Below are 26,450 nucleotides of genomic sequence, written 5' to 3' on the forward strand. Positions count from 1 at the left end.
TTCATAGCGGGAAAATTAGGCGATAATATCTAGCAAACTATAAGTAGGTATCGGTATGGGTCTCCGACGGAGTGTGTAGCCGCGATGATTAAGACATGTGTTGGGCAAGCCAGCGGCTTTGTGAGTTTGTTTGCCTAACAGAAGCTCCCGCCACGTCTGTAAGAGCAGCTTGTCGAGGGGTTCAACCCTCCAACCGGTTCTATAGCCTCTAACAACGGCGGCATCACACCATACATATAGACACTGTATAGATCAAATGAAATGAAAAAGAATATGTTCAGGAATAGCAAGGACGAGGGGTTTGAAAGTGATGTTCGTATTCGCCTTATTTGAAAGGATGATCAGCTCGGACAAATTTCGCTAATTGGAACGATTTCGGGGCTCGACAGCCCGACACTCCCCTTTTGATTAATTGATTAAACATTGCACCACATGCCAAGCCGCACATACTTCGCGATTTTTATGTCTTGGGAAGGTTTATCAAGTTAAGTATTACGAATTACCCCGAGCAAGGGGTTGATCATGGGTTGATCATCTCCAGGCTTCCTTCTACAATGATTATTTTCGTCCTTCAGGTTTAGATGAAGGACTAAAGTCATGAAACTCAACGAAAAAGACATCGTTTGGTGACTTTACAATGACGACCGCGGTTACATCGTCGGGGAGGTTAGGCCTCTCTCACAGAAAGACGAAGTCTGAGGTGAAGCCAAGCATACCTACTTCCAAACACTCGAAACGACGATCCCCACGAGCATACCGGTATGATCCAGCATGGATCACCCTGTACCAATTGCAAATTTAGCCGCGTTCTTGCACGGTTATCGAATGTCCGAACGGACGGTTAGCTTGCAAACCTCAGCCCCTCTGCTAGCTTCCAACACTTATTAGCACGCTAAGATTTGTAATTCTCTTCAGGTCAGAAGAAAAAGGGTACAAAAATAAGCGCCAGGAGGCTGGATCATTTTGTACTTCTGAAGATGCCCACCCCCCTTATATACTCTCCGATATCTGGGTTAAGTCTTTGGATGATTACCGTCTAGGCAATTCGATGCAAGTATCTGTGGGAAAAGTAGAACTCAAAGGTTAGCATCCTTCAACCTTCACCTATTTGCAATAAAGGCTAGCCAGGATCTGCAAGTTCGCACAGAGTATAAGGTCTGATAGAATTGGAGCAGGCGATTATCAATCGGATGTATCGACTGCGGATGCGCCGTGCAAATATCGATCAAGCCTTGATGTTTGCGCTTTCCCTTTGGTTTCGCCGGATGACTCCACGCCTCAGCTGTCATATGATCAGAAGGCTGCAAAACTTCCAGGCTTCGTCCGAAAGCCGTCGTCCAGACTGCAGGTCGAGGATGTCGACTATCTAGCCTTGACGGGAGCGTTAACGGTCCCTGATACAGAGTTGCGTAAGGAGCTGCTCAAGGCCTACGTGCATTACGTGCATCCCAGCATGCCTATCTTAGACATTTCTGTTTTAATACAGAGCATTGTGCTGGAGAACGGGATGCGGCCCTTAAGTCTTTTGCTATTCCAAGCAATGATGTTTGCTGCGATGGCGTATATTGACTTCGAGCATCTAGGAGTAGCTGGCTACGCAAATCGAAAGCTAGCCCGAGAGACATTTTTTATGAGAGTAAGGCGTTTGTACGATCTCGAATATGAAACCGATCCAATCTCGCTTGTCCAGTCTCTCCTACTAATGACACATACCAATGAGATGAATGCCGACCAAAAGGACAGTTGGTACTGGCTGGGGATTAGTATATCTCTCGCACACTCTATTGGTTTGCATCGCGGGTCAAGAAATCTGTGTGTAATTATGGTATGTGGAAACGAATTTGGTGGTCCATTTACATCAGTGACCGTCTACTAGCTTTGGCCATGAGACAGCCGATGCGGATCAGAGACTGTGATTTTGATGTGCCTATGGTGACTACCGATGATTTCTCTCTCCTCCCCGTCTCTGAGAACGTCATCAGATTTCTTGGCTATTCTGAGGTCCTTCAAAATGCTGGCTATCAAAGGCATTTGATAATTATGTTTATTGAAAGGTCAAAGCTCTGTGTCACCCTTGGCCACGTTCTGTCCGCTCAATACCCGGACCTGAACAACCAAGTTGGAAGTATGGGGAATACAATTAACAGGATTACCATCACGAGAAGGTTCCTAGGTGAGCTATCGGAGATTTGGCAGTGTGACCAAGAATTGGAAGCCTGGCGAAGTCAGCTCCCTCCAACAATCCAGTTCTCCCCTGTTGCCCCTGGCGAACTTGACGAAGGGCAAAAAGTCATGCATCTTCATCGGGCACTCCTGGAAATGATATATCTTGCAACCTGCAGCGCTTTGCATCGTCCGGAGCTTGCTCACCGAGTCTCAGATCAGCCGAAGATGCGGGAATTGTCGCGCAACAAAGTCCGATCCGCCGCGATGGCGATTTCAATTATTGTATTGGGCCTGCAAACCTTGGAAATAATATGTCACCTACCCGAAACTGGCGTGACCTGCCGGAGCTTCAGTAACGATCTATTTGGGCGGGTGAGCCAGTAGGGAAGTCTGAATTCCTACGCAATATCGTACCAATACGACTGAAGGCCTTCAACCAGCGAATTATTCGCGAATCATTCAAAGACTGTGGTGTCTGGCCAATCAACGGTAGCAGGATTGTTGATAATCTTGCTAACCAGCTAGTAATACCGGATCTAAGCGCGCCTGATCTTCGTGGATACAGCACATCCTGCCAGCCACCAAGAGCTCGCTCATCCTCTAGCGCCGATATACCCCTCCAATATCAATTAAGCGTACCAGAAAAACCAGGCAAAGATAATAAAGTACCGCGAGATCCCACGAAGATTTTCGACCACGAGCGATCTCAGCTAGCGCAGTCCAGATGACCCAAGACACAATTGCGCGAATCAGAGCTGCGCAAGAACCCCTACGGCGTCGATACACTAAGCGACAGGTTATGCCGTTTAGCTAGACCGGTGTAGCCACACACGTTCAATTGCAGTCAGGAAGGCGAAAGAAGCTGCCGCCCAAGAGAACCCGCTACGAAAGCAGTGGAGGGAAGTATACGGCGAGGAGCTAAAACATACAAGGAGAGTGGGGTATCAATCGAAGCAGCAGGAGTAGCGCAAGAGAGTGGAGAGTTTTTTTCATCGATATAGAGTCAACAGCAAAATGTGTCGAGCGGAAGGAGTGGTCAAATACCACTAAGACCCTTTTAAGATAAGATGTTCATCGTCCACGCAATACCCCAAGCATTCGTACGGTATTCGGGTTAGACTCCGAATATGGTGCCCCGTAACACACCACAGCTGAATGATACAGACTCTCAAGGCTGTTCAGCCACTCTTATCTTCAATCAATCAATCAACTGGTTCTATTGGACATCTCAGTACTAGCCAGTATATAAATTCCTCATCCTGACAAAATGTCAAAGTGAGGAAAAACGGTATAAGCTAGTACGCAGAATGGCGAATAAGAACTACCGGAATCAGACAAAAGATTGATCGATTAGACCAAAGAAACAACAGGAGCAGACAACTGAATGGCGAGCTGGCTGATCTGTTCCTAGGCGATGTAGCCGAGTATTCGAGTGACCTTACCGGTATCGAGTCGTTACCCGCTAAATACATACAATCACATTAGAAAGATGGGAAATGAACGAGCCAATCAGATGTCACTGTAATGAATGGACCCACTCTTGCTTGACGCAAAAAGTTGGACAACCTTTTCATTACCGCCTTCCTGAAGTAGTTCTGCCACCCCGTATAATTGGCCTTTCACTGGCGGATGCCTGACTGGCAGAACCTTGGGTGCTGAATCTTTTGCTGCGTCACTGAGGTCGTGTAAGTAGTGTGAATTGGTGAAAACGGCCCTTCCGGTGGCAAAGGCCTTTCCGGTGTAGCGCACCCAGGGAAGCAAGCGGTGTGGGTGGGCCGAAGGGCACGAATAATCACTAGCCAGGTTGTGGTATACGGCCGTAGCCTAGCGACATTTGTGACTCACACCGATTAGGGGCTGCAATACGGCCGTATCCTAGCATGTTCCAGGGTATTTTATTCTGCCGGATATAGAAATACTTTCCGAAGGCCGCAGAGTAGCTAAAATTCCAATTCCGTCCCTACTGGACAGTTTCGTTGGATTCCACCATTCCAGCTTTGTTTATTTCATTATAAATTCAGTGCCTAAAATCTAAGTTTCCCAGGCAGTAGTAGCAGCATAACGCAGCAAAACAGTGATTACATCATGCTTCCAAATCAGAAAATAACGGAGACATTAGAAGGGGGATGCCTCTGTGGCTTGATCCGATATCGAGTTGTCCTACATGATAATAAGCAACTCTTAAAGGCAAGCCAGGCACCCTTAGTTATACAAACCCCTTAGGACTATTTCTGACACATTTAGCGTTCAATTAGATCGTGATATGTCATTGCAGAGATTGCAAGCGAAATACTGGCTCGGCATTTTCAACCAATATTCTGGTCCCAAGGCTATCCCACACATTCTGTGGCTCTCCAACGGTGTTTAGTCGCCCCAATGAACAAGGCCAGCTGATACTACAATATATATGTCATCACTGTGGGAGTACCCTGGCAGCGGAATCGCCGAAATACCCTGGACTTAGAGTGGTGAAATATGGCACATTGGATTCTAGCGATGGCCTCGGCGTGCTAGACGCACAGATATTCTGTTCATCGGAAGAAAGTTGGCTTAAAAGATTGAATGATGATTCGATGGAAAAGTTCAGTGGGAACTTTGAAAAGTGATACTTCTTAACACATAGAACAGTAATTTTATCTTAGAATCAAGTGCGATATTATGATATGTTCCTGCTAAGGAAGAACACCAATTCTGATAATTATGAAATCTAGGATCAGCAGTTTCTTTCTTCATAAGTATACTAAAAAGCATGTATGCTTCAAAATGCCCTCTCTAGTTATATAAGTTGATAATCTCCGTGAAAACAGAAGCGTTTAAGAGGGGTGATATTTAGACTAGATATTGGCGGTTTTGATTAGAAGCAATGCTGATTGGAGTTCACGAATCGGTATCCCCTAACAGTTGAGTGCACATCGCGAATTTTTATCTAACCGGCTACATCAGAAGGAATCTCTACAATAAAATACATCATTAAGTTCACAATTTCCTCATTGTACGCTCCCTTAGATATGCATGCATCCTATCTAGGCCGTCAGGAACCTCATCTGAGATCCAAATATTCCCATGTTGAATATATCGCCTATCCTCTTGCCGTTCTAGCATTGGCGTAGTATCTCTGATCAAGGGAAGCATTAGTCTCGGACATGTGGCCAGAGTGCCATCAAGAATTCCAGCCATAACAAGAGCTATTGGCCCCGTGCATATAGCCAGTAAGGCCTTGACTTCCTTTGTTCATGCCAAGAGGAATTTCCGGACGTCTGGGGATGGAATGTATTTTGACTGTGGGCCGGGACGGTGAGAATGTCGAGAGGTTGTGTGTCGTGAATCTTATTCTATATATATGGGGTAGTATCAGTCCATTTGCTTCTACTATCGCTTAAAAGGTTTATTTAGCATAAGGATTATACTGGCTGTCGCTTTTATCTGCAAGCCACTGGTCAGCTGTACATTTGCACTGTTTTTCTCTTCGCAAAAATACTCGCCACTGTCCAATCGCCGCCATTTTTGAGAGCAGGATTTTCCACTCCTCGATTCCGTACATTATCGCGGTCGTGTAGACGATAGAAGAGCCATAGAAGAGCCATAGATTTCCATTGATTATTATCGTTTCAAAATACAAAACAAAGCAAATAGTGCTAGTATTAACTTTCTAGCTGTCCTACATAGAACAGTATTCACTTTAGAAGTAATCCAAGAGCAACTGACAATAAAACGAGTTTGCAAATTTTCTTTCAAAGACGCTAAGAGATCAGTTATTCCAGAATAGTGGATTTAGGACCTCAGTTAGGCTATCAACGTTGCTCCACTGAGGTGAGGTGGAATGCTCCCACGATGATTGCTCTGAAGGACGGCGGAAGACATCGTTATTCCCATTACCCTCGCCAGAGTGTTCAGTAGTGAGAGGGTGATACATCCCAATTTCCTCCAGCAGATTGGTCAGTTCAGCACTCATTATGGTCCCGGTCATTGGAACGTTAGCCTCGTTCCCGCCATGTACAGGAGGTGGTGGCTGGATATAAGTGCCATGATCTACAGTTGAGGTTTGATATCTCTCGACAGGACTGGCGGGGGATAGGACACCGAGTCTCTCACCCACCTCCCGAAGATCTCGAATGGCTTTCCACAGTCGTCTCGCAACTCGCGACCTGGAGCTCACGGCCTTGATGAGTTCAAGGGCCATGAAGACTTCTTCTTGGACACATGCACAGAAGTCTGCCGGATCATGAAAACACGCTAAAAAGATAATTGCCAGAGAAGACAAGACAAAAAAGTTGAATAGTGTCTGCTGAGACTTGTAGATCTCGGTTGCCTTGTGCGTCTGATATAGGATACGTATCGTGTCTTTCGCAAGGTGCACACATAGCACCGCATGCGGCATATTTTGCAAGATATTGGCGTAGTTATAGAGAATCGGCCGGTAGATCAAGATGCGCATGATGTTGGTCCGGATATACATTTGAATTTGGAGTCTTCTCAGAACCGTATTTAGGCCGACATCAGTGCAGTATGGATTTGGGCACTTGAGAGATTCTGGCATCTGTTCGTACCATTGGAGGACCTGAGAGTCGAGGTTTTCCATGCAATCCCTTCGTAGTTTCGAGATCTCTCCTGTACCGAGACCGGCATACCAGACTTTGGAACTTATTCGACAGTACGGAATCATGGTCTTGAGATAGATATAGGAATCATCCTAGTGATAACATTAGAATCTACGCAATTCAACAAAACTCTTCGAGTAAAAATTAGGTTGCACATACTGGCTCTGGCAGGGATGGGTCGATATCTGCCTCCTGTATCGAGAAGGGCAACCCAGTACCAAAACTCCAACGGCGATCTAGGGCAAAAACCGACCAGAATAGGATGAGGGCCGGCCGAGAATCTTCTTCCTCTAAGTTCGAGTATCCTTGGACATGGTGGAGTCCTAATTCAAGGCATTGTCTCGCCGCAATACCGATTGTTCGCCAAGCCATTCTTTCGTCTTCATCCGCATAGAAATAGTACCGAGCCTGTAATGGTTCAGACACTACATCCTCAGGAGTGTAGAAGACAAATGAACTTACCGCTAGAACAAAAACATTGATACCGGTGACAGATATCGGAGCCCACGTCCTCCTTTCCAATCGATTCTTGATCGAATGGAACAGTGACCTGCCCAGCTCGCTCTCCCCAGCACTTTCTCTCATTAGAGATATTGCTAGCACAAGGGCGATAACATCTTTGTCATCACCCGAGATCATCCAGCTTCCATTCGCATCATCGGATGTTCTAAGTCCTTCAATATGACGTATAATCTTGTCCATGTCGAGGAATGGATACATGATGTTGGTTTCTTCTGCAAACGCCTTGCACAAACGTAGCGCTTCTTCCCTTGATACGTGGCATAGAGGGTCTTGTATATGTTGTCGCGTTTCAAGGTCATCGTCTGTAGAATAGTAGTCTAGGGGGCTATCGTCGTCGGTTGACACAGTCATTAGCCCCATGTTTTGTAGGTTGCCTCGTGCGATGTCAAATGTGAAAGCAGTGCCTGCAGGCCCATGGTAAAGGCAATCTTTTCGATGCGGAATGCTGCTTATATCTGAACCCTTGATGGGTGTGTGACTCTGCCCCTCCCCAGATCTAGCAGTGTCCGGCTGAATCTTGGGTTCGGATTCTCGACGTGCTGTGGCTTGCTTCAGCTGTGTTGTCACAGCCTGTAATTCCACCTGAAGTGAAGTGACTTGAGACCTCAGACTTGTTACATCCCTAGGGCATGCTTAGCAACTCTGGCGTATTGAACGGATATAGTGAAAGTACCAAGATTCCGGGGGGTTTATGACTGGTGGTGCCAATGGTTTCGTAGGAGCAACGTAATTACCTATATTTCACTTAGTTTCTATACATTAACGTCGGAGGGGGAAACCACAGACAAGTTAGATCCAAACTGTCACAGCGATGGCACGGCTGTCGACCATCGCATCTGACCTTGCGTCTTCGGCACGCCTCACTGATAATGTTAGTACTGATGGCCGCCGGTACTTCATGCGAACATACCATGCAACTTGAGTATAAGGCTTCCGTCGCCCTTTGCTATATGAGCTAATGAGCCGGTGTGCAAGAAGAAATTAAGAATAAGAAAGTAAGGCTCAGCCAACGTACAGTTGTCCAGCGGGACTTGCCATAGTCTCTCTCTGTCCTTACCGCGGTAAAGGCATTAAACGATTAAATACCGTCTATATTTCCCCTCTGATTAGCAATCTGATTTTGGATCTCAGATTTTCGTTTGGTGATTACTATCTGACGTTATGGGGCGTTGAATGGGTGTTGGGTTGACTAAGCAAACCGCACTGACCAGCTTAGTTAATGTGATCTCACGACCCAAGCGGGATCACTCCAAAACACCATTACATAATCCACAAGCGAGCTAGTCAACTAACGTAATTCCCGGTTGATCGGAACACACGGTTAATCGGAACACCTATACCAATTAGAAAATTTCAAATTCGATTATCTCCATCAACACCCATATAATTTTCTATTGCTAACGATTCTTACAATGATTGATCTTATGCCCAATTCCCCCACACCCACTACACCTAGAAGGTGCCCTAGTACGTGGTGGATCTGCCTGATTAGGCAATTCGCCCTGCGTATGCGATACTACCCTATCAGCTTCTACCGGCTGGTTTAGCTGTGCAACTAGCTGTAGGCCCTCTTCGACGGTTAAACCCTCTTCGCAGGGTATAAACTTATGCGACCGGTTACGCTTCTTGACGATCTTCTCATTAGCTGCGCGGAGATTCGCGTTATCCTCTGCTAGCAACGCAGCGCTATGCAAGGATAGATAGCTACCCTTGATAAGTTGATTTATCATGCTGTTGACCGGGCTCGGAGGGCTATTTGACCGTTGTTTTAGTAGATCCTTTATCAATGAAGCTTGCTTTTGTAGCTGAATAACGGTTCTAGGCGTTTTTGGTGTGAATTGACTAGATCTGCTGTTTGGCCGGCTATTTGGTGGTGACGGAGTTCGTAGAGAGATATTGAGCTTCGAGAGGACCCTTTCTGCATCTAATGGTACTAGACCACTAGCTGTAAAGCTGTTTTGAATAGTAGGATTGGTTGATTGGAAGGCTTCTAGCCGCGCGCGTTGGTAGTCTTCCAAAAAATCGAATTTATCGATATGGTTAGATCCTCTGCGCGTAAGATTGCTAATAAAACAGCCGTACGCCCTCTTAATAACCGCAAAGTAACCAATATCTAGTGGCTGTAGTAGATGTGATGAATGCGCAGGCATACAAAGGGGTATAATAGCGTTTTCTGCGTAAATTCGATCGAATTGGGGCGTAAGATGGCTACTATGGCCATCAAGAACTAGTAGCCGAAACCGACCCCGTACGCGCGAATTCGTGTGTGGGATAAAGTGCTTTTGTAACCAACGTAGGCCAATCTCATCAGTAGTCCAGCCATTATCCGAGACCTCAAACCGCCAATCTTTTGGTAGGTTATCAAACCAACCCGCAATAGTAACTTTTGCCTCAAAGATCACGTATGGTGGTAGCGAATAGCTATCTGCGCAGATAGCTTCGATTGTAGTAACCCATTCACGATTTCCTGGTTGTAGAAGGGATCTCCGACCGTAGTATTCAGCCCTTGTAACTACTTTCTGCGAAGATATAAGGCCTATTGCAAAGCCTGTCTCGTCAAAGTTGTAGATATCCTCCGGTTGTATCCCGTTCTCATCAACCACGCTTTGTACGGTCGCAAACCAGGCTCGTAGCGATTTTGGGTCTTCGTTTAGTGCGCGCTGGTAGTCGTAACGCCTGGAGAAGCGTGTTCGAATCTCTTCACGTCGGTTTATGAATGTTGATGACTAATTCTTGCCAACGGTAGGCGGAGGGTAGCTACCGCGCGCAGCGAGTAGGATATTAGCTATTTCGGCTACAGTAGCCGGCCTAGGGGCTGCTCCACGCGTATCCATAGAGATAATCTATTCAACAAGCGAATCCTCTTCGTATTGGGTCAATTTATGGCGAGGATGGCGTTTATCTTCGCGTGAGGATTGACCGTGTAAGCGCGAATGTAGTGTTGTGAGCGGTATTTCGTATAGCTTTGCTGCTGCGCGGAGAGACTTGATACGGTCCTCTTTTAAATCGGAAAGGGCCAATAAGATCCTGCCCTCTTGATTGGCCAGTTTATGGCTAGATTCAGTGCGAATTGGTGGCATGGTAGGTGGTTGAAGTGGGTAGGTGGGTAGAAAGACGCGATTTTGGATAGGGTGTTCCGATCAACCGTGTGTTCCGATCAACCGGGAATTACGTTAGTTAACTAGTAAAGTTATGGAAATTGGTAGGTATATCACAGTTTTTGAGTAACGTAATTTCCAGTCGGACAGAACACCCGGTCTGGCGGAACACCTGTCCAAAAATGCATCGCTTTTCTACACCTGCTATGTTCAACACACAGTATGCCACCAAAACGCAATGAAATCGTCAAAAGTGACCAGGGCGAGAGAGACAGGTCCTATTAGCCATTAAGGCACTCAAAAGTCGAAAGATTCCTTCTCTTAGCCAAGCTATGGAGGTATTCTAAGACCCTAAGACCACACTCCATAACGATTACGTGGCGTAGCCCAGAAAGGTACGATACGCGCTACTGGTCGTAACTTGGCAGGAAATTATGAGGAAGGGCTCCGTCACCCAGACTGTAAATGAAGAGAGGCTCAAGGCTCAGGTAGAGAAATGGCTAGAGAACTGGGAATACTGAAAAGGGATTGTAAAGGAAACGATTTGTAGACAAGACAATAACTTTTGTGTGCATTCATACATCAACTGAATATTGAGTATCTCCTATGACCCTCTGCATGCGGATCCTTTATCCTCAAGATCTTTTTAGATAAGTTACATGACGTAATTGACCTGGATCACACGGCAAGCGGGAACCTCCTCGAAGGCCCCTCGAGGGCCAGAACGAGGAGAGCAGGAAAGAAGATTCGCGTTGTGACGACCTAGACGTGACGGGAGGGATTTGGCGATGGAAACAAACATGACCGAATCGGGAAGCTAAGAAAAGGCGTTTCTTATCGGGGGATATATCAAACATCATCCCACAAGATAGTTTTCTCTTTCATCTCCTCTCCAGTCTTGATACTTTCGTTGAATGCTACCATGTTGATTTGATATCTTCGTGCCTGAGTGTAACACGCGTGACATCCTTACCAAAGGCCTTTGGAATTGACGCGAAAAGCTGGGGATTCGACAGGGTCTCCATGGGGCCTAACAAAGGACCACTCCTTAGGGAGAACAATCGCAGCCAAGCCACCTCCCCATCTTTACCTTCATAAGATTATATATGTTAATCTCTTGTCAAGTAAAGTGGGGTAGTAAAATACACCAGAAACAGTTTAGTTCCATTTAGTTTCGTGATTTCTATATTCGTACTAGGGGATTCTCGACACCTCCGAGAATCGGGAGTTCCAACCACCCTTTCCCTGCTCATGTAAGCAAGGACACTCAAACAGGTCCTCGCATCATCCGCTCTTTTTATCTTAAACTAATTCAATTCAATTCATTCTGTCTTTTGGATTGGTTCCCCTTGGTAGATTAGCCCCATTCTTGCATAAAATGCCATACTGTCTCAGCTTGCTCTGACATCTCTTTTTCGAAAGAGATTAGTTGTTAAGATACCTCGTTGTACTTTATCAATTTTACAGTCAGAGTTCATTAGTTTTGTACCGTTGTACCTTGGCATGCCAAGAGACCCACTATTATTCTGGCGTTAGAAATTCAGTTCCCATATGAAGTCCCCTGATATCTCGTGAGTCATGTGTCAGCCTTCGTAGCTAATAACCTGCGCTATGTAATAAGGCAGTTCTAGATAGAGAATAGCGAAGAAGGGGGAGAAGTGTAGTGTAATCCTGATAATAGCGCTTTAGCACGTAATGTGTGTGCTCGTGAAGTAGTGAATGGACAATAAAGGCAGGCGGTAGAGAATTTGGTGGGGGGAGGGCGGAAGTACCATAGTATAAATGCTGATGAATCCACCGCCCCCTTTGTAATATTGTACTTTAGGGTGATCCTGTTGGTTGTGGATCACGTTAACCAGTTAGCTTACTATAATTCGTCATTACGCGAATTCACGTGCAGCTGGCTGGGAGAAGACTTGTCGAACTGAGGGGATATTAAAATACCGCTAGGACCCTTCAGGATATGATTTTCAGCGTGTACTCATCCCCCGCCTATTTGTATGGTAATCAGATTATCCTTGGGGGCTAACCCTTTCTCTAATCGTTATCTCAGCCACAGGGTCCCAGATCAAGTCTGAAAGTGGCTGAACAGTTGCGTAAGGCACATTTATTGAGCTGTATTAATGCCGACCATTGGTTTGACTGTAATAGCGTCAAGTTCCGCCCCAGCGTTCAGCCTGCTTACGGCTGCTGCTCCCCTCAATTTTGCTTTTCTGCCCTACACCTCTCCTCGCCCCAAGTTGGCCCAAACCTAACCGTCGCCTCTCAAGCCTTGTTGAATCCCCATGATGAGGGCAAAAACTTCGAATACTTGCAGTACTCAACCACAACCAAGAGTATCGCCCGATGCCACGCCATCTTCAGCAGATGGTGGCGCCCAAAAGCCCCGCGAGAAAGCTCGACGCCGCAACAGAATCATTCACTCATGTCTTGAATGTCGGAGGAGAAAGCTGAAATGTGATCGAGGGGTATTTAGAGTTTATGATAATCTTCCGTACATCAGTTTGTCTAATAAAGGAGGTAGAATCCGTGCAATAGCTGTCAAAATTTGGGTGAAGAATGTCTCTATGTCAGCAGCGCAACTAGCGAGACCCAGCTTCGCCAGAGGTTGATGCAGATGAAAGAAGCAAAGGATGGTATCGACATTACCTTTCGAGAAAATCTTCAACCTGCGAAAAAAAGGGCCGCGTTGTAAGCGTTCGAGGCATCCCGAAGAGGAAAGCGAAGGTTCCGGTAGCTCAGCGCAAGAAGACTTCCTAGAGCCTACCCCGCTAGCAGTTCATAATGCTGCGTATGCAGATGAAGCAGACGATGACATTGAAGACTTGAGCATTAGAATTGGGCGGATGCGTCTTGGGGAGAGAATAGGGGGGCATTATCGGCCAAGGATTGTAGATGAGGTATCATGAGACACAGTATTGAAGAATCCATTGAACATTGCTAATCTCTATCGCTCCAGATCATGTCCTCTCTCCAGCGGATTTCAAGGCGAAGCTCTCCATCGGTTTCCCCGATTGTGCCCTCTATCCCAGCCAACGAGGATTCGAAGCCCGGGCCATCGTTTACGGCCCCTTCGCTCGACTTCGTCTTTGGCTAATCTCTTGCGCAAAATTCTCTTTTACAATACATTCCTCCTCGCAATATCGCAGACAAACTTCTCAAGAGGTACTGGGACGCTGTCCACCCGGCGGCACGAGTCCTTTACAGGCCTTCATTTACACAGCGATATGAAACTCTTTGGGAAGCCGTTGAGAATGAGTATCGAGTTGCACCGTCACTTTCGGCACTAGTCTGTGCCATTCTTTTCTCTGCAGTGTCAAGCATGTCTGAGACAAAAATCTTAGAAACTTGTCGACCTCGCCACGGGGACTTGAAGAACCAGCTGAAGGTCGGGGTGGAGACATCACTCGCAAAGGCTCAGTTGCTTAAGTCCACTAAATTTGAGACTCTGCAGGCATTTGTAGCTTATCTGATATGTCCACGATTATCCATTCAACATATCTTTGTATTAGTAATGTCTGAAGAGTTAATCATACTGACATCAAACTCCATGTTCAGCTGCCAATGTGCGTGGACGAGATTTCTCGTACTCATACAGTATTGACAAGCATGGCGATCCGAATCGCAGAGTGTATGGGACTTCATCGTGATCCTACTGAATATGGCTTCTCGCCGACTGAATGCTACGCCCGCCGCCTCGTGTGGTACCAAATTTGCTATCTAGATCTCAAGACAAGCGAAGTTCAGGGCCCTCGACCATATATTTCTTACGATGGGTATACGACACAGCTCCCTATAGACGTTTCATTGTCAAAGCCACCACAGTCTCCAAATTCATCACCCGTTTGGAACAATTTGATATTTTCATCTATACGATTTGAATGTCAAGAAATGCAGCGCAAGTGTCTGGTCTTGTGCAGTCGTGTCGACCGCAAAAGGATTAGTCTGACCAAAGCGATTTCCAGGATTGAAGAATTTCGTCTCTCCATGAATACAAAATATGGGCCGTATCTTAATACAGCAACACCAGGCCCAATGCAAAGAATGGCTCACTTGGTGATGCAGCTTTTCACCAGCCTTCTTTACGTGAAAATGCTACACAGGTACATCAACTCGGTGACCTACAGAATTCCTGACAGGCTGCGTCAAATTGTTTTGACGAAAGGCACGGAAGCGCTGGAAGCCGCGGTGGAGCTTGAATCAGCGGAAGACCTTAGGCAATGGGCCTGGTATTTTGGCGCCTACCACCAGTATCACACTGCTTTCCTCTTACTAGTCGAAGTTTTCACCTACCCGATGCGACGCGAGGCAAATCGTCTTTGGCTATGTTTCGATTTCATCTTCGCCGAGGCATTGTCCAATGTACCGCCGTTGCAAACAAACCACCCAACCCTACAAGATATTATTGCGCATCGAGATATCAAAGCCAGATACTTATTGACTATGGTCTGTGAACGGATGCAAGAATACCGGAAAGCGAAGGGATTGAAAGATCCGGTGCAATTCAAGGACTCAATGATAGTGCTCACACCTCAAAAAGAAGGCGACAGCTCAGACCCCTGGATGCCTCTCAACTTTGCCCACGGGGAACCAGAACCTGCAAGCCACACAAAAAACCCTCTGGTCAGGGTTGAGGTATCCACAGAAGATATGCATACGGTGACGGGCCATCAGCCTCCTACTTCGCCAGTGGAAGGTGGACTTGTCCCCTCCGAATTCCCCTCTGTTCCAGATAACACGGCCAATGTGTGGGCCTCATCTTCGGAGAGGTTCTCTCCCTGTATCCAATTTGGCGAATCGGACTTTGATGGCGATAGTTATTCTCGGCTGGAACCGACGCACCCTCAAAGCTATGCTGCAAGCTCTACGACTGGGAGTTTGCCGGCCTCTCAGTACGGTGATATACGTGGTTTCTCATCGAACTAAGTTTGTATTGAGACCCGTTGGTCTGTCGCTGGAATATTTGTGAAGGACACGGTGGAGGGCGGTGCAAATCACTCCGATTGCAATCTTGGCATTTCTGTTTCAAAACCACGTAGTCAGCAAACCTGTATTCGTGGCTGTGAGCAATGGTATGGGTTTCTCAAGTGCCGTACCCAAGCATATTGATTCCTCATGAAAGCCAGAGTTGCGTCCTTGGATTGGCCAGTCAACATAATAAGTATCAAACGGATGATACTGGCTATGACAGCTATCTCACCTGCACCCAGAATGGCTATAGCTCTCATCATCTTCCTCGAAGACATTTGCATGGTCTTATTCAACGGCAAAGGAAGAAGAAGAATGGGGTCGCTAACGCAGCAGATGACTGTATCGGCAAGGATAATGGATGCTTCGTCCAAACATGTTCTTCAACATTGGCGTCCCAAAATCGAAAATAATTGATTGCAGATTCGAACCTCCACAATGACAGCCAGAGTGTAGTAGGAGTTGTTTGTCGATGTAAGGACAGACCGTCGTAAGAGACAAACGATGAACCCGGTTGGTATGTCCATGAGCAAAATGATTCCAAAGGATATTCTGGATATTGAAAATAAAGTTGACGTTTGACTGTGCATTATTATGCGGGTTCAGAAGCTACTAAATTTTCATCTCCGATAGAAGGAGCTGATACTTTCGAGGTTTCATGTGCTGTTCCTTGTTGGTGTTGATTACCCAGTAACATACTGGGTTCAAGTTTTCCAAATATCTTTCCGATTTTTGCGGCACCTTTCTTGAAAACAGGCCAGGATGGAGGAATGCAACTGACAATGAAGACAATCCACATCTCGGTTCTATAACTGCTGTTAGTGGGTTGAGTTCCATAAAAGGATGAATGGGCACGTCCTCGTTCCAGATAATTATCTGCGGTAGATCAACTATGGTTCCAGATCAGCCTCTGTCAATCTGGAAAAATCTCGTACAGATGCACATTTAATAACTTACACGGTGGATCCGAGACATTTGTAACATACTTCAGCTTCGTTGCCTTGACAACCACACAGATCGCCGCACTAGGCATTGTCAGTAGGTGGGTACGTTAAGAGGGCATATACGTTGCTTTTACATCACTCCAAAGCCCATCAAGACACAAAGACCTATTTTCTTCATGATTGAGAATGCTTGAACCCTGGAAAAGATAAATATTGGATAAAATGCGAGGGTGAAATCGCAGAGAGCAGACCACCCTGAGGAATCAAAAATCAGTTAGCAAAGGTAACTCTACCTAGCACTTTGAGAAACTAAGGAGAAGACCCACCGCACTGAAAGTAGCCGAGATTACGTAGTAATTGTCGTCTGGGACAAGAACCAGGCAGAGTCGAATACCAAAGTTTTGCTTGCGGAGAGCATTGGTTGAATATCAAGGCCACAACCCCGCAATTCATAATCAAATTGCTGTAGCCAATGAACCACAGAAAGATGGATCTGCGTGGTTGAGGGTAGCCTTGGATCCTGACTAGGAAAGCAACGATAGTAAGTTTTCCAAGGCCGATGGAGACCAAGGCGATTGACTGATTAATCCAGGCTAATAGAATTGCATCCCGAATCTCATCAGAGTTCAAGCTAGAGATATGTTCCCCAAGCCCACGATGCGCTCCTACTGTTAGTACAATAGTGCTTGCAGCTGCAAACAGCTTTATTAGGTTAGTACCGCCATTATGCCATGCCGAGGTGCTTTGAAACCTACAAATGTTAATATAGCGAAATATAGATCCAAGAAGACTCGTCGTAGAAGCCTCCAGGACGTAATACATCTTGTACTCAGGAAAAGTATAGCGACCCCGAGTTCTACCCATGTAATTATAAGAAAGGTATCGTGAAGTCCACCCGGCTGACGGCCCACGAGTCCCGTCGATGGTACTCCTGGCTATGAGACTGTCAGTAAATTCCAAAATGGAATAAGCGCGGATTCGGTAGCCTTACCATTTTATGCGATGAAGAGAATCGAGCGCTCATAGCATTTCCGTGGGGTAGGTCTAATCTGCAGAAGATATTAGCCTCTCTACCCTCCCATGCCACGTGAGATTCCGAGGTGTGCACACGGAAAAGGCAATCTTATCCTATATACATAGCGGGAGGGTATTTTAAAAGTGAACGGGCCATGTATTGCTTTGCTGGTCGTAGGGCTTTTAGAGCTGGACGAAGCTGGACGGGGCGTGTAGATGAAGTTAGGAAAATCTTAGGATGGCCTAATCACGATTAGCTAACTAACTTGCCTTTCATAAATTAGATATACGGGAAAGCCCCATAGACTCCCACCCTGGGATCGAAAATCCACAGCCACTTCCGGCCTCTAGACCTCGCGAATGAAACGGAAGTCTTGCCCAAAAATACCGTAATATTTCGGGGATTACCTATTAAGACATAGTAAAAGGACACTAAAACTATGGTATTACCGGGATTTGGCCCGAACTTTTGGCCAATGGAGAGGCCTTCTCCAAATTTCTTTTTGTTCCCCGCAGGCTTTGCTAAGAACCCGACGTTAAAAATGGGAATTACTGACAACCCAGGTTTCTTAACTTAGGGACATCCATCCCTACTTAACATAATTCACTACCAGCGCGGCCATCCTAAAACACCATATTAAAGGCGATAAATTACAACTTCATATCTCAACAGCCGCATTTATTTTGTAAATGTTGAGTTTCTGCAATCTCGAGAGTATTTCGAATCTACTAGCGGAGTATTGAAAGCTGACTTTCAACTAGTGATTGAAATATATTTATGTCAGGGAATTGGACCAGTAACTTACTACCGGGACAGGAGGATTACAGATTGACCCACATTTCGTTATGTTTTGTATAGTAACTTGGTATTCCTCGTAACTTAGCTCTCGTAACCACAAGTACCAAAAACATTCAGTGGGCACTTCAACCTACCCAGCGCATCTTCTATCTTGACTCAATCATCTATCTTATTCATCTGTACATTAGTTAGTTAGTTAACTAACATTAATAATTAGATAATCAAAATTATCACACGATTGTATTATTATCGGAGCACGCTGAGACAGTACAGGCTAGTACTCGATAGGGGAATGAGATAGAGGGTAGGCTCAAGCGGAACCAATCTTGGATCCAAGAGGTTGATTGGTTGAAGAAAGAACGAATGTCCTAGGGCAGGTTGAAATACCCATACTGTAGATGGCGATGATACACAGTGTTACGACAACCGTGATGCCAAGGATACCAAATTACGATACAAAACACAAAGGAAAGTAGGTTAGTCAGTATGACCCCTGTCTGTGTGGTAAGTTACCGCTCCATGTCTCGACAATTATTTATTTACGTAGTACTTGATCTCCGTGTATGCCCAACTGTCCCATATACTGTACATTTTGACAGAGCTTTTTTCCTCTTCTGTATAGGTTTCCCTCATTATTGTGCTCTGCCTTAGCCCGCTTGCGCTTCTTAGGCTTTGGCAAAGGAATCAGGGGCTCCAAGAGTCGGAGATACTCAGATTCGCCCTCACTAAGCCCAATTCGCCAGAATGGGTGGATATCTGTCAATGGAAGCTACATTACCCTCTGGTAAAGTAGAAATCTAATATTCGCATGGTAGACCTATAGTTCTTGTGAATTTATTTATATAGGGAGGCAAAGAATCTTATTTTGTAGCTCATTTGGCTTCGTAAGTTGCTCACTGATTCGTCGGATCGAATATCGAGAGATCCTAGTGATATCTTAGTACAAAGTTGACTTGATAGCAATACTAGCCATTTGATTTGATCCCTTGCAAAATCATATGCAAGTGTAGTATATTGGGCTTGCAAAGCTTGTGAAATCCATTCAAATACAAGTAGTCTATCCCTGTCGAAATTCCTGTGCTTTTTCAAAAGGGCACGTGATCCTTCAACTCGCAATGTTGCAGAATTAGCTAGAAGTAGGAATTGCTATGTCTGCGCAACTATAGACTCTCTTTATAAATTAGCCACTTATCCTGAATATACCGTAGAGAGGGGAGGATTGGTATTACTTCTCAAATTTTAAAAGCCTAGAATTATAAATATCCTCTGTAGTGGAATAAATCAGCTGACTCCACGATTGTAGGAATTCTTCATATGTGTTGGTAGAAAAGTGCTGCTTTTTATTAACGTAATTCCCGCCCGACTCAATCACCCGCCCGTCCCGATCACCCAGAACACCATAGTAAAAGTGATTTTTCAGGTGCTAATATATCAACAATAACAAGATATTTTTCCTTGATTTCTTGTAAGCTTGAATTAATTTATGTTAAAAATACTTTGGTATAAATGGCATATTCAGAATCTGTTATTTACCTGCATTACCAAAAATACCCTGCGAACTATCAAGGTAAATATATATATCTATATTGTTGTCTCCTAAAATATTTTCTGAGCTAATAAACACACCTAGTATGATATGTTTGATATTAAGATACTCTAAGACTATATAATTAGCCCTAAGTGTTGCGATATGAAGTAATGAAATCTTGTATTTACTATGGTGTTCTGGGTGATCGGGACAGGCGGGAATTACGTTAAATGTTGCATTTTTATTAATATGCCATGTGCAAAACAAATGTTAGTATCTATAATAGTGAGCCTTAATTGCACCTAACAGAGCTAGATCACGGCGAGGACAAAGAACTGGTTTAAAAGGCATGGGATTTGAAAATGAGAAAAAAGCCTTCAAAGCCTAAATATTGCACAATGCTAAATTTCGAACTCGAAGGTGATATGCCAACAATATGTAATAGAGGCATTGATTGGTTTTGTAAGTACAATCTAGTACAAAAGCCCTATGATACTTATTAGCATACCTAATTGATTCGGGATGCGTGAACACAAAAACTTGGCCCATATTCGTTCAGTAATAAGACCATGACCCTGTCCGTATTCGGGCATCTCGTGGACTCGCCTCGTTGGTCCCAATATGTTCAAGAGTAGGTGGGTCTAGACGTCATTATCGGGTTTAGGGTTTAGGCCAGCGGAAATTGCAATTCCGAGCCATCCTTTGAAAAAATTTTCCTGGGATTTCTTGTGTACCACTGCCCCTACTTGGACCCGCTTCTCCATGGGGGCGAGGACAAGGGTCAGGAATTATTATACTTTCCTTGGCGAGGATGACACCAGAGGACTGCTGGAACGCAGCAGGAAGGTGGATACCCGGAGGCAGGATATACTATATATCCGCCAAGATTAGTCATGATGCTCACATAACGTAGTTCCCGCCCGAGTCGTACACGCGGTCGAGCCGTATCAGTGCCTTTCTGCCCACCCACCGCTTTCGCTTGTGGGTGCGCCCGCAATCCCCGTCATTCCGCAATCCCCGTCACTTTTTTAAGAAATCGTCAAATTTACTAATAAACTAGCTAATTATCAATAAAAAATAGCTCTCCTGCCTCTCTAGCCACTCTCTCGCGTACAATTGCCCGTTGAATACTATCCTCTGACCTCTGTGTGGGTTCGTAGCCATATATCTTTTTGAACTGCCTAGCCAGCTTCCTCTCCTCCTTCGCTAATTCTTCTTCCTTCCTGATCGCAATTGACCGATTGGCATCGCGTGTGGTTAATATACCAGTGCTACTGAGTAGTTTAACCTGCCGCTTGGTGTATTTGCGATTTACTGGAACTTGCGCGGCCCTGATTCGCCGAATTGTATCCTGCGTCATTGCTAGTTCCTCCTGCTTCTCCCGCTGGTGTGCGAAAATCTTGGTAAGATTTCGCTGCGCCCTATCTGATAGGGCACTAAGCTCCTTTATTATCTTCGCCTGGTCCTTCTCTAGCGCCTCAATTGATTTTGGAGGGCTATTTTCAACACTAGAAGACAAGAGATTTGGTGGTGGTGATGGTGTATGCGAGCCCCATGAGCGAAGCTCTGGTGCATATAGATCAGGAATCTCTAGTTGATTCGCAAGATTCTCAACAATCTTACTACCATCAACTGGATAGATACCACGATCTCTAAAGGATTCGCGGATAATTCGCTGCGTAAAGGCCTTTTTGCGAATTGGCCCGATAATCGCGAGGAAATCCGATTTCCCATACGGCTTACCACCCCAGAAAGCTAGCTCATTATTCATCAACCGAAATTGCTGCTTATAATTCAGAAAGGGCTTTCCGTCAAGTGGCTGGCAAAGATGCGTTGAATGTGGTAGAAATGCAAAAGGGATTATCGCATTATCCTCGCAAGTTTCAAGAAATTCGAGGGTAAGATGCGCACCATGGCCATCGAATATAAGATAGCGCTTTTCGCCCTTCTTCACGCGATGAGACGTCAAATGAATAAAATAAAATAGCCAAGACAGGGCTAATTCATCAGAAATCCAGCCATTTGGAGAAATAGCCGTCATCGTGTCAGGTGATAGATTTTCGCTGCCGTAGAACCAGGCCTCCATGGCATTTTTCCCAGTTCCTTTGAAAATAAAGAGCGGATCCATCTGCCAGCCATCCGCAGCAATACACTCAACAGCAGTAATATTTTCTCCTCTTTCGGATTCTGCGAGATCAGGGCAAGATGATTTAGACCCGATAACATTTCTCGATCGCCCTTGACCAGGTTGAAAGCCACATTCATCGAAGTTGTATACTAGCCGAGCAGGGACGTCATGGAGGAGAGATGCAAGCTGGTCGTACCAGTGCTGAAGAAGCCCTGCATCTTCAGCTTGGATTCGCTTCAATTCCTTGGTCTTTTGCTTCACTGGGCCCAGACCAAGATCCTTTGGTAGACGCTTCATAAAGGCAGACGGCCAATTTTTACCGACCTGCCTATCTGGTTGGCCTGCTCGCGCTAGGGCGCGATTTGCCCACGCGCTTACTATCGCTGCGGTTGGTGGGAGGTTCCAATTATGCATTTGGACTATCCAATTGATCAGGGCTTTCTCCTGGTATGGCTCCAGGAGATTTTTTAGCGATTTGGTAGGTGTAATGGGCGATTTGGCTTTTTTGACGCGGTCGCTCAAGGTAGTGCGAGATACACCGAATTCACGCGCAATCTTCGCGATTTTTGGCTTCTTTTGGGATAATACCGCTTTGCAGGCTTCAGCCATGCGAGATTCATCAAAATCGAGATATTTAGGCATATTGGGTGGTTGAATTGGCTAGTAGTAGATCACTGGTAAAAAAGTGACGGGGATTGCGGGCGCACCCACAAGCGAAAGCGGTGGGTGGGCAGAAAGGCACTGATACACCCAAACACTATAATAAATGCAGTATTTGAAGTGGCTATATATCAACAACAAGAACATAATGTTACTTAGTTCATTGTAAGATAGTTTCTGGTAACGTATGAATTCGTATAGATTCATCATTAAATGGACTAAATATTTATTTACATGCATTACAAAAAGTACAGGCCGACAAGGTGATATATGTTTAGATATTAATATTATATAGCCTCAAAAATAATTTTTGACTAAATAATTATGCTTAATGTGATATATTTGAAATTTGAATATCGTATCAACTTATAGAAATCCTTGTGGGTTGAAATATCACTATCTAAAATGTCGAAATTACTCTGGTGTTCAGGGTGTACGGCTCGAGCAGGTGGACGACTTGGGCGGGAACTACGTTAACGTTAACGTAAATCACCACCGAACGGGTCGAGCGGGTCACCCCAAAATACAAAGTAAATGCGAAGTTTACTAGTTCGCCTTTTACTGCTCGAGACCGACCCCTTTTCATCACCAATTTGTTTACGTCTACTTCTTTTGTCCCGAGATGATTGGTCTTTCGCTCGAAAGGGCCGATATGATATTCGCAAAGGCAAAGGTGAGGGAAAGGTTCCCCCTGCGGGTAGGTGGCCGTGATATTTCTATCAACGAAGGGAAGGCTGCATCACTGGAGCTTGTTGAAGTAGCTGTGACTACACTGTAATCACATATCAAAGACAACGTTACTGAACGCGGCGATACAAGGTTATAAATTTTATAAATTCCCCGATGATGATGATGATAAATCTATCAACCTGGGTAGCCTAATTAGTTGGATAACAGGCCATGCATGTGCTTCTCCCGCTCGACGTTAACTGTCCAGAGGCCAGAAATCTCACACAAGAATAGTCAATGTAAAGCAAACCGGCGTAGTGCCAAACTGGAAGCTATCCAAGAACGCTAGTAGAACCCTCAAAACCGCCCCAGATCTATCAATTCCTCTCACCTCTCCCTCGAGCTCATTTCATCTGCATTGTCTCCTTATACTCATTTGCTTTGCATCAATATCGTGTCCCCCGTTCTCAATTGGGGGTGTTTCGTGGCCGATAGGCATGTTTTTCTTATAGTTTGTCCTTGTTTCTCGATAGCCACGGTTTTGGTGTTTTAATCAATACACAGAATATTGACCACTAATAGTTGTCGAGGTGGAACCAGGTCAGACGCGACCGAGATGGCCTGCTTATAATATGAGCTCGGCAATGTAGCTTGTCACGAGGAGGGAAGGAGGTGGAGGCACCATCGATTGGTACCTGTCCTGATCTTGTTTAGCAAGGTTTTTCGACGATCATCCTATAGTGGACGCTGCGGCGAAACGTACAATGATGTTGGAGATCCGCTCCTGCAGCTACGCTCCTCTGAATCAACCTTTTTGAATTTGAACAAACAGTGCATGAGACCAACTCGTATTGACCACATCTGGGTCATAATAGAGGTATACGGGATTAGTAGATTCTTAAACAGCCGCAAATCCTTATTGTAAGGCACCCGGACCAGCCGCTAGTTGGGCCGTCTGGTCGTGTCCCTCTCAGACTCTCCTGATCATCCTTCCTGAATTCGCTTCGCCGCCACACCCAGCGCTTGGCGGTTACCCAGCAACCCAGCTGAATCAGCTCTGTTCCAGCATCGCGGATGGTAGCAGAGTAACTATGAGGTATGTTGATCTGCGATGCTACCTGCGCCCTACAGGGCTGGAGATTTGTTTTCTTTATCGGCAGATTCCTTTCCAGGGTCGCCCAAGTGTGTGGGGACTCATCGAACCATAAACAACAGGGTCGTGTGGATGCGGGTATTTGCTACACAGACCTGGTGACCAGAACGTTGTCGTAGGGGGCTTTCACCACGAACTGGCCAGCCGGTCGCTTTGGATGTTGTACTACCTGGTTAGCAGCCTGGCTGTCGGCGAATATCACGATCTTCGCCGTGCGTTGTCCTCTGCTGTTGATGTACCTAGGCACATCCTCCATAATTTGACCAAGGCCATTTCGATGCGGGTGAGCTCGACAGGTTATACCGTTGACTGCCAGGTGCTGCCGAAGTGATCTTCTCCTGTTGGGTCAGCCGATGCGCCTACTGGGAGGTGAATTCCACTGCCGTCGGTGAATATTACGACAGTTTATTTGCGTTTTTGCAACCTTTCAGGTAATTGGCCTGTAATATCAAAAGTTAAATTCGACACTGAGGGGCATCACCTCGGTTTGAACCTGGTCGGGAGACTGGCAAGCGGTCACACGGGATTCAGGACCCGTGGTGTCAGACGCTTACTCATGATTATATACATATTTATATAAGACTGGTAAGCTGTCAGGTACTTATCTGCTAGTTTGCAATATCTATCTGCTCCAGGATGCAGTCATCGTAGCAATATAGTCAGCGTGGTCAGCATGGTCAGCATGGTCGCCGCGGCGGGCGACCCCAAACTTTGCTGGACGCAAGGTAAACCACCAAAAACATAGCAAGACGGGAAGGACTTATTCCTTGCTTATGCTGATAGTTTGGAACTAACCGAGACTGCTGTTGATACCATTATTGCATATCATTGGAATAGACGTCAAGATGAAGGAGCATATCAAAAACGACTCCATCATAAATAGAGCCTTACTAACAAGTGTTCTTGGTTGATTGAAATCCTCCATAGTAACTTGGCTGTGTCGCAGGTAGATTACTACATACAGTAGATATTCTCTAATTATAGTGGTTCCCATTATATACAAGAACCCATCGCTCAAGTCATTTGCAATTGCGCCTTTGGTACCTGCCCGGTTGCCTATACGCTCAAGTGATAGATACTCTTTCATGAGAGCTGCGAGAGATGGGAGCCGTTCCACAGCTCCGTCGATAATTGCAGTATATATATATATCTACTGACATGGGTAAGCTCAGGGCAGCCTGGTCAGGTTGAAGCACGAGAGAGAAAGAGAGAGCAAGAGACAGAGTTGTAGGCAGAGGCAGAACAAACCCCCAACAGCGAAGCTGCCATAAGAGAGGCAACAAGAGGATGGAATCGCACAGTCGGTTAACACCTTACCAACAGTAGATCTAGCTGCTTCAGTAAAAGAATTGAAGGATCGTCATGATCTATGAGAAAAGGTAGAAAAACGAGAAGAAAAGCTCCATTCAGAATGCGTCCCACACTTCTGCCGTGTGTTGTAGGTATATCTTCACTTCCCCGATCAAAAGCATACGATATCCGCTGAAATCCACCAAAACAACCCGGACAAACAGATCGCAAAACCGAAACGACTAAGCTAAGTAATGTCACTGGATCCCCCACAACAGTACATAATATGGGCCTCGACAAGTGAATCGCAATCTAAGAAGAAAATATAGGAATTAAGATATTACCCAGGAGAAATAGTGTTCACACAGATGTTTTTGGGCCCAAATTTGACGTCTAGCTCATGGTTTAGAGCCCTGATGAGCCACCTGGAAATGGGATTGGTGGAGGCACGCTGAGCGGATCGTGTGTGGTGAGCACTGAGGGGACGCAACCAGCACAATGCTACCTTCGGCGCCTTGAGTCTCACCTCATATGGAAGCCAACTGGGTACTTGGGTAGGTGATAGCTACCTAGTCGTAAAGTTGTATCGTCTCAGTCCGGTGGGGACTGAACCCTGGTAACTCTGAACGTATCTTTATCATCTGAGACCAGATCACGCTCGCACAGGCATCTCGTAGGAATGGTCTATCGCTGTGAAGGATTTCCTTCACAGAGCCAACGTGGAAGATAGCCACTGAATGGGACAAAATGTGACCGGAAGTGTCAGGAAATAATATCAATGTATGGCAGACCCGAACATAAAGCGATCACACCTATCCGCCGTACCTAGTTTCCTTCCTCAAGAATCAATCTCTGTTCCAAAGAAGACCTACCCTAGGTCCCCTTGTGCAATCTTTACCCGATCAGCAGTCTT

The 26,450-nt window shown here is 45.6% G+C and overlaps 3 protein-coding genes across 3 annotated transcripts; 2 read left to right on the plus strand and 1 right to left on the minus strand.

Annotated features, from left to right (window-relative positions):
* Window positions 1-1,165: 1,165 nt before the first annotated feature.
* On the plus strand, window positions 1,166-1,916 carry N7458_001004 (fungal specific transcription factor domain-containing protein; the record flags this gene model as incomplete). The annotated part of the gene is made up of 2 exons (XM_056904398.1): window positions 1,166-1,812; window positions 1,877-1,916. Coding segments are annotated over 2 exons (687 nt in total), but the record flags the coding sequence as incomplete, so codon positions are not given.
* Window positions 1,917-5,914: 3,998 nt separating this feature from the next.
* N7458_001005 (fungal specific transcription factor domain-containing protein) lies at window positions 5,915-7,646 on the minus strand (the record flags this gene model as incomplete). Its single annotated transcript, XM_056904399.1, has 3 exons — window positions 5,915-6,856; window positions 6,924-7,172; window positions 7,227-7,646. The coding sequence occupies 3 exons, from the start codon at window positions 7,644-7,646 to the stop codon at window positions 5,915-5,917; spliced, it is 1,611 nt and encodes a 536-aa protein (XP_056772166.1).
* Window positions 7,647-13,017: 5,371 nt separating this feature from the next.
* Window positions 13,018-15,310, plus strand: N7458_001006 (fungal specific transcription factor domain-containing protein; the record flags this gene model as incomplete). The annotated part of the gene is made up of 4 exons (XM_056904400.1): window positions 13,018-13,284; window positions 13,344-13,469; window positions 13,548-13,844; window positions 13,943-15,310. The coding sequence occupies 4 exons, from the start codon at window positions 13,018-13,020 to the stop codon at window positions 15,308-15,310; spliced, it is 2,058 nt and encodes a 685-aa protein (XP_056772167.1).
* Between the last annotated feature and the right edge of the window lie 11,140 nt (window positions 15,311-26,450).

The sequence above is a fragment of the Penicillium daleae genome (assembly GCF_028827525.1).
Source record: "Penicillium daleae strain IBT 16125 chromosome Unknown utg000001l_segment0_segment0, whole genome shotgun sequence".
Lineage (NCBI taxonomy): Eukaryota > Fungi > Ascomycota > Eurotiomycetes > Eurotiales > Aspergillaceae > Penicillium > Penicillium daleae.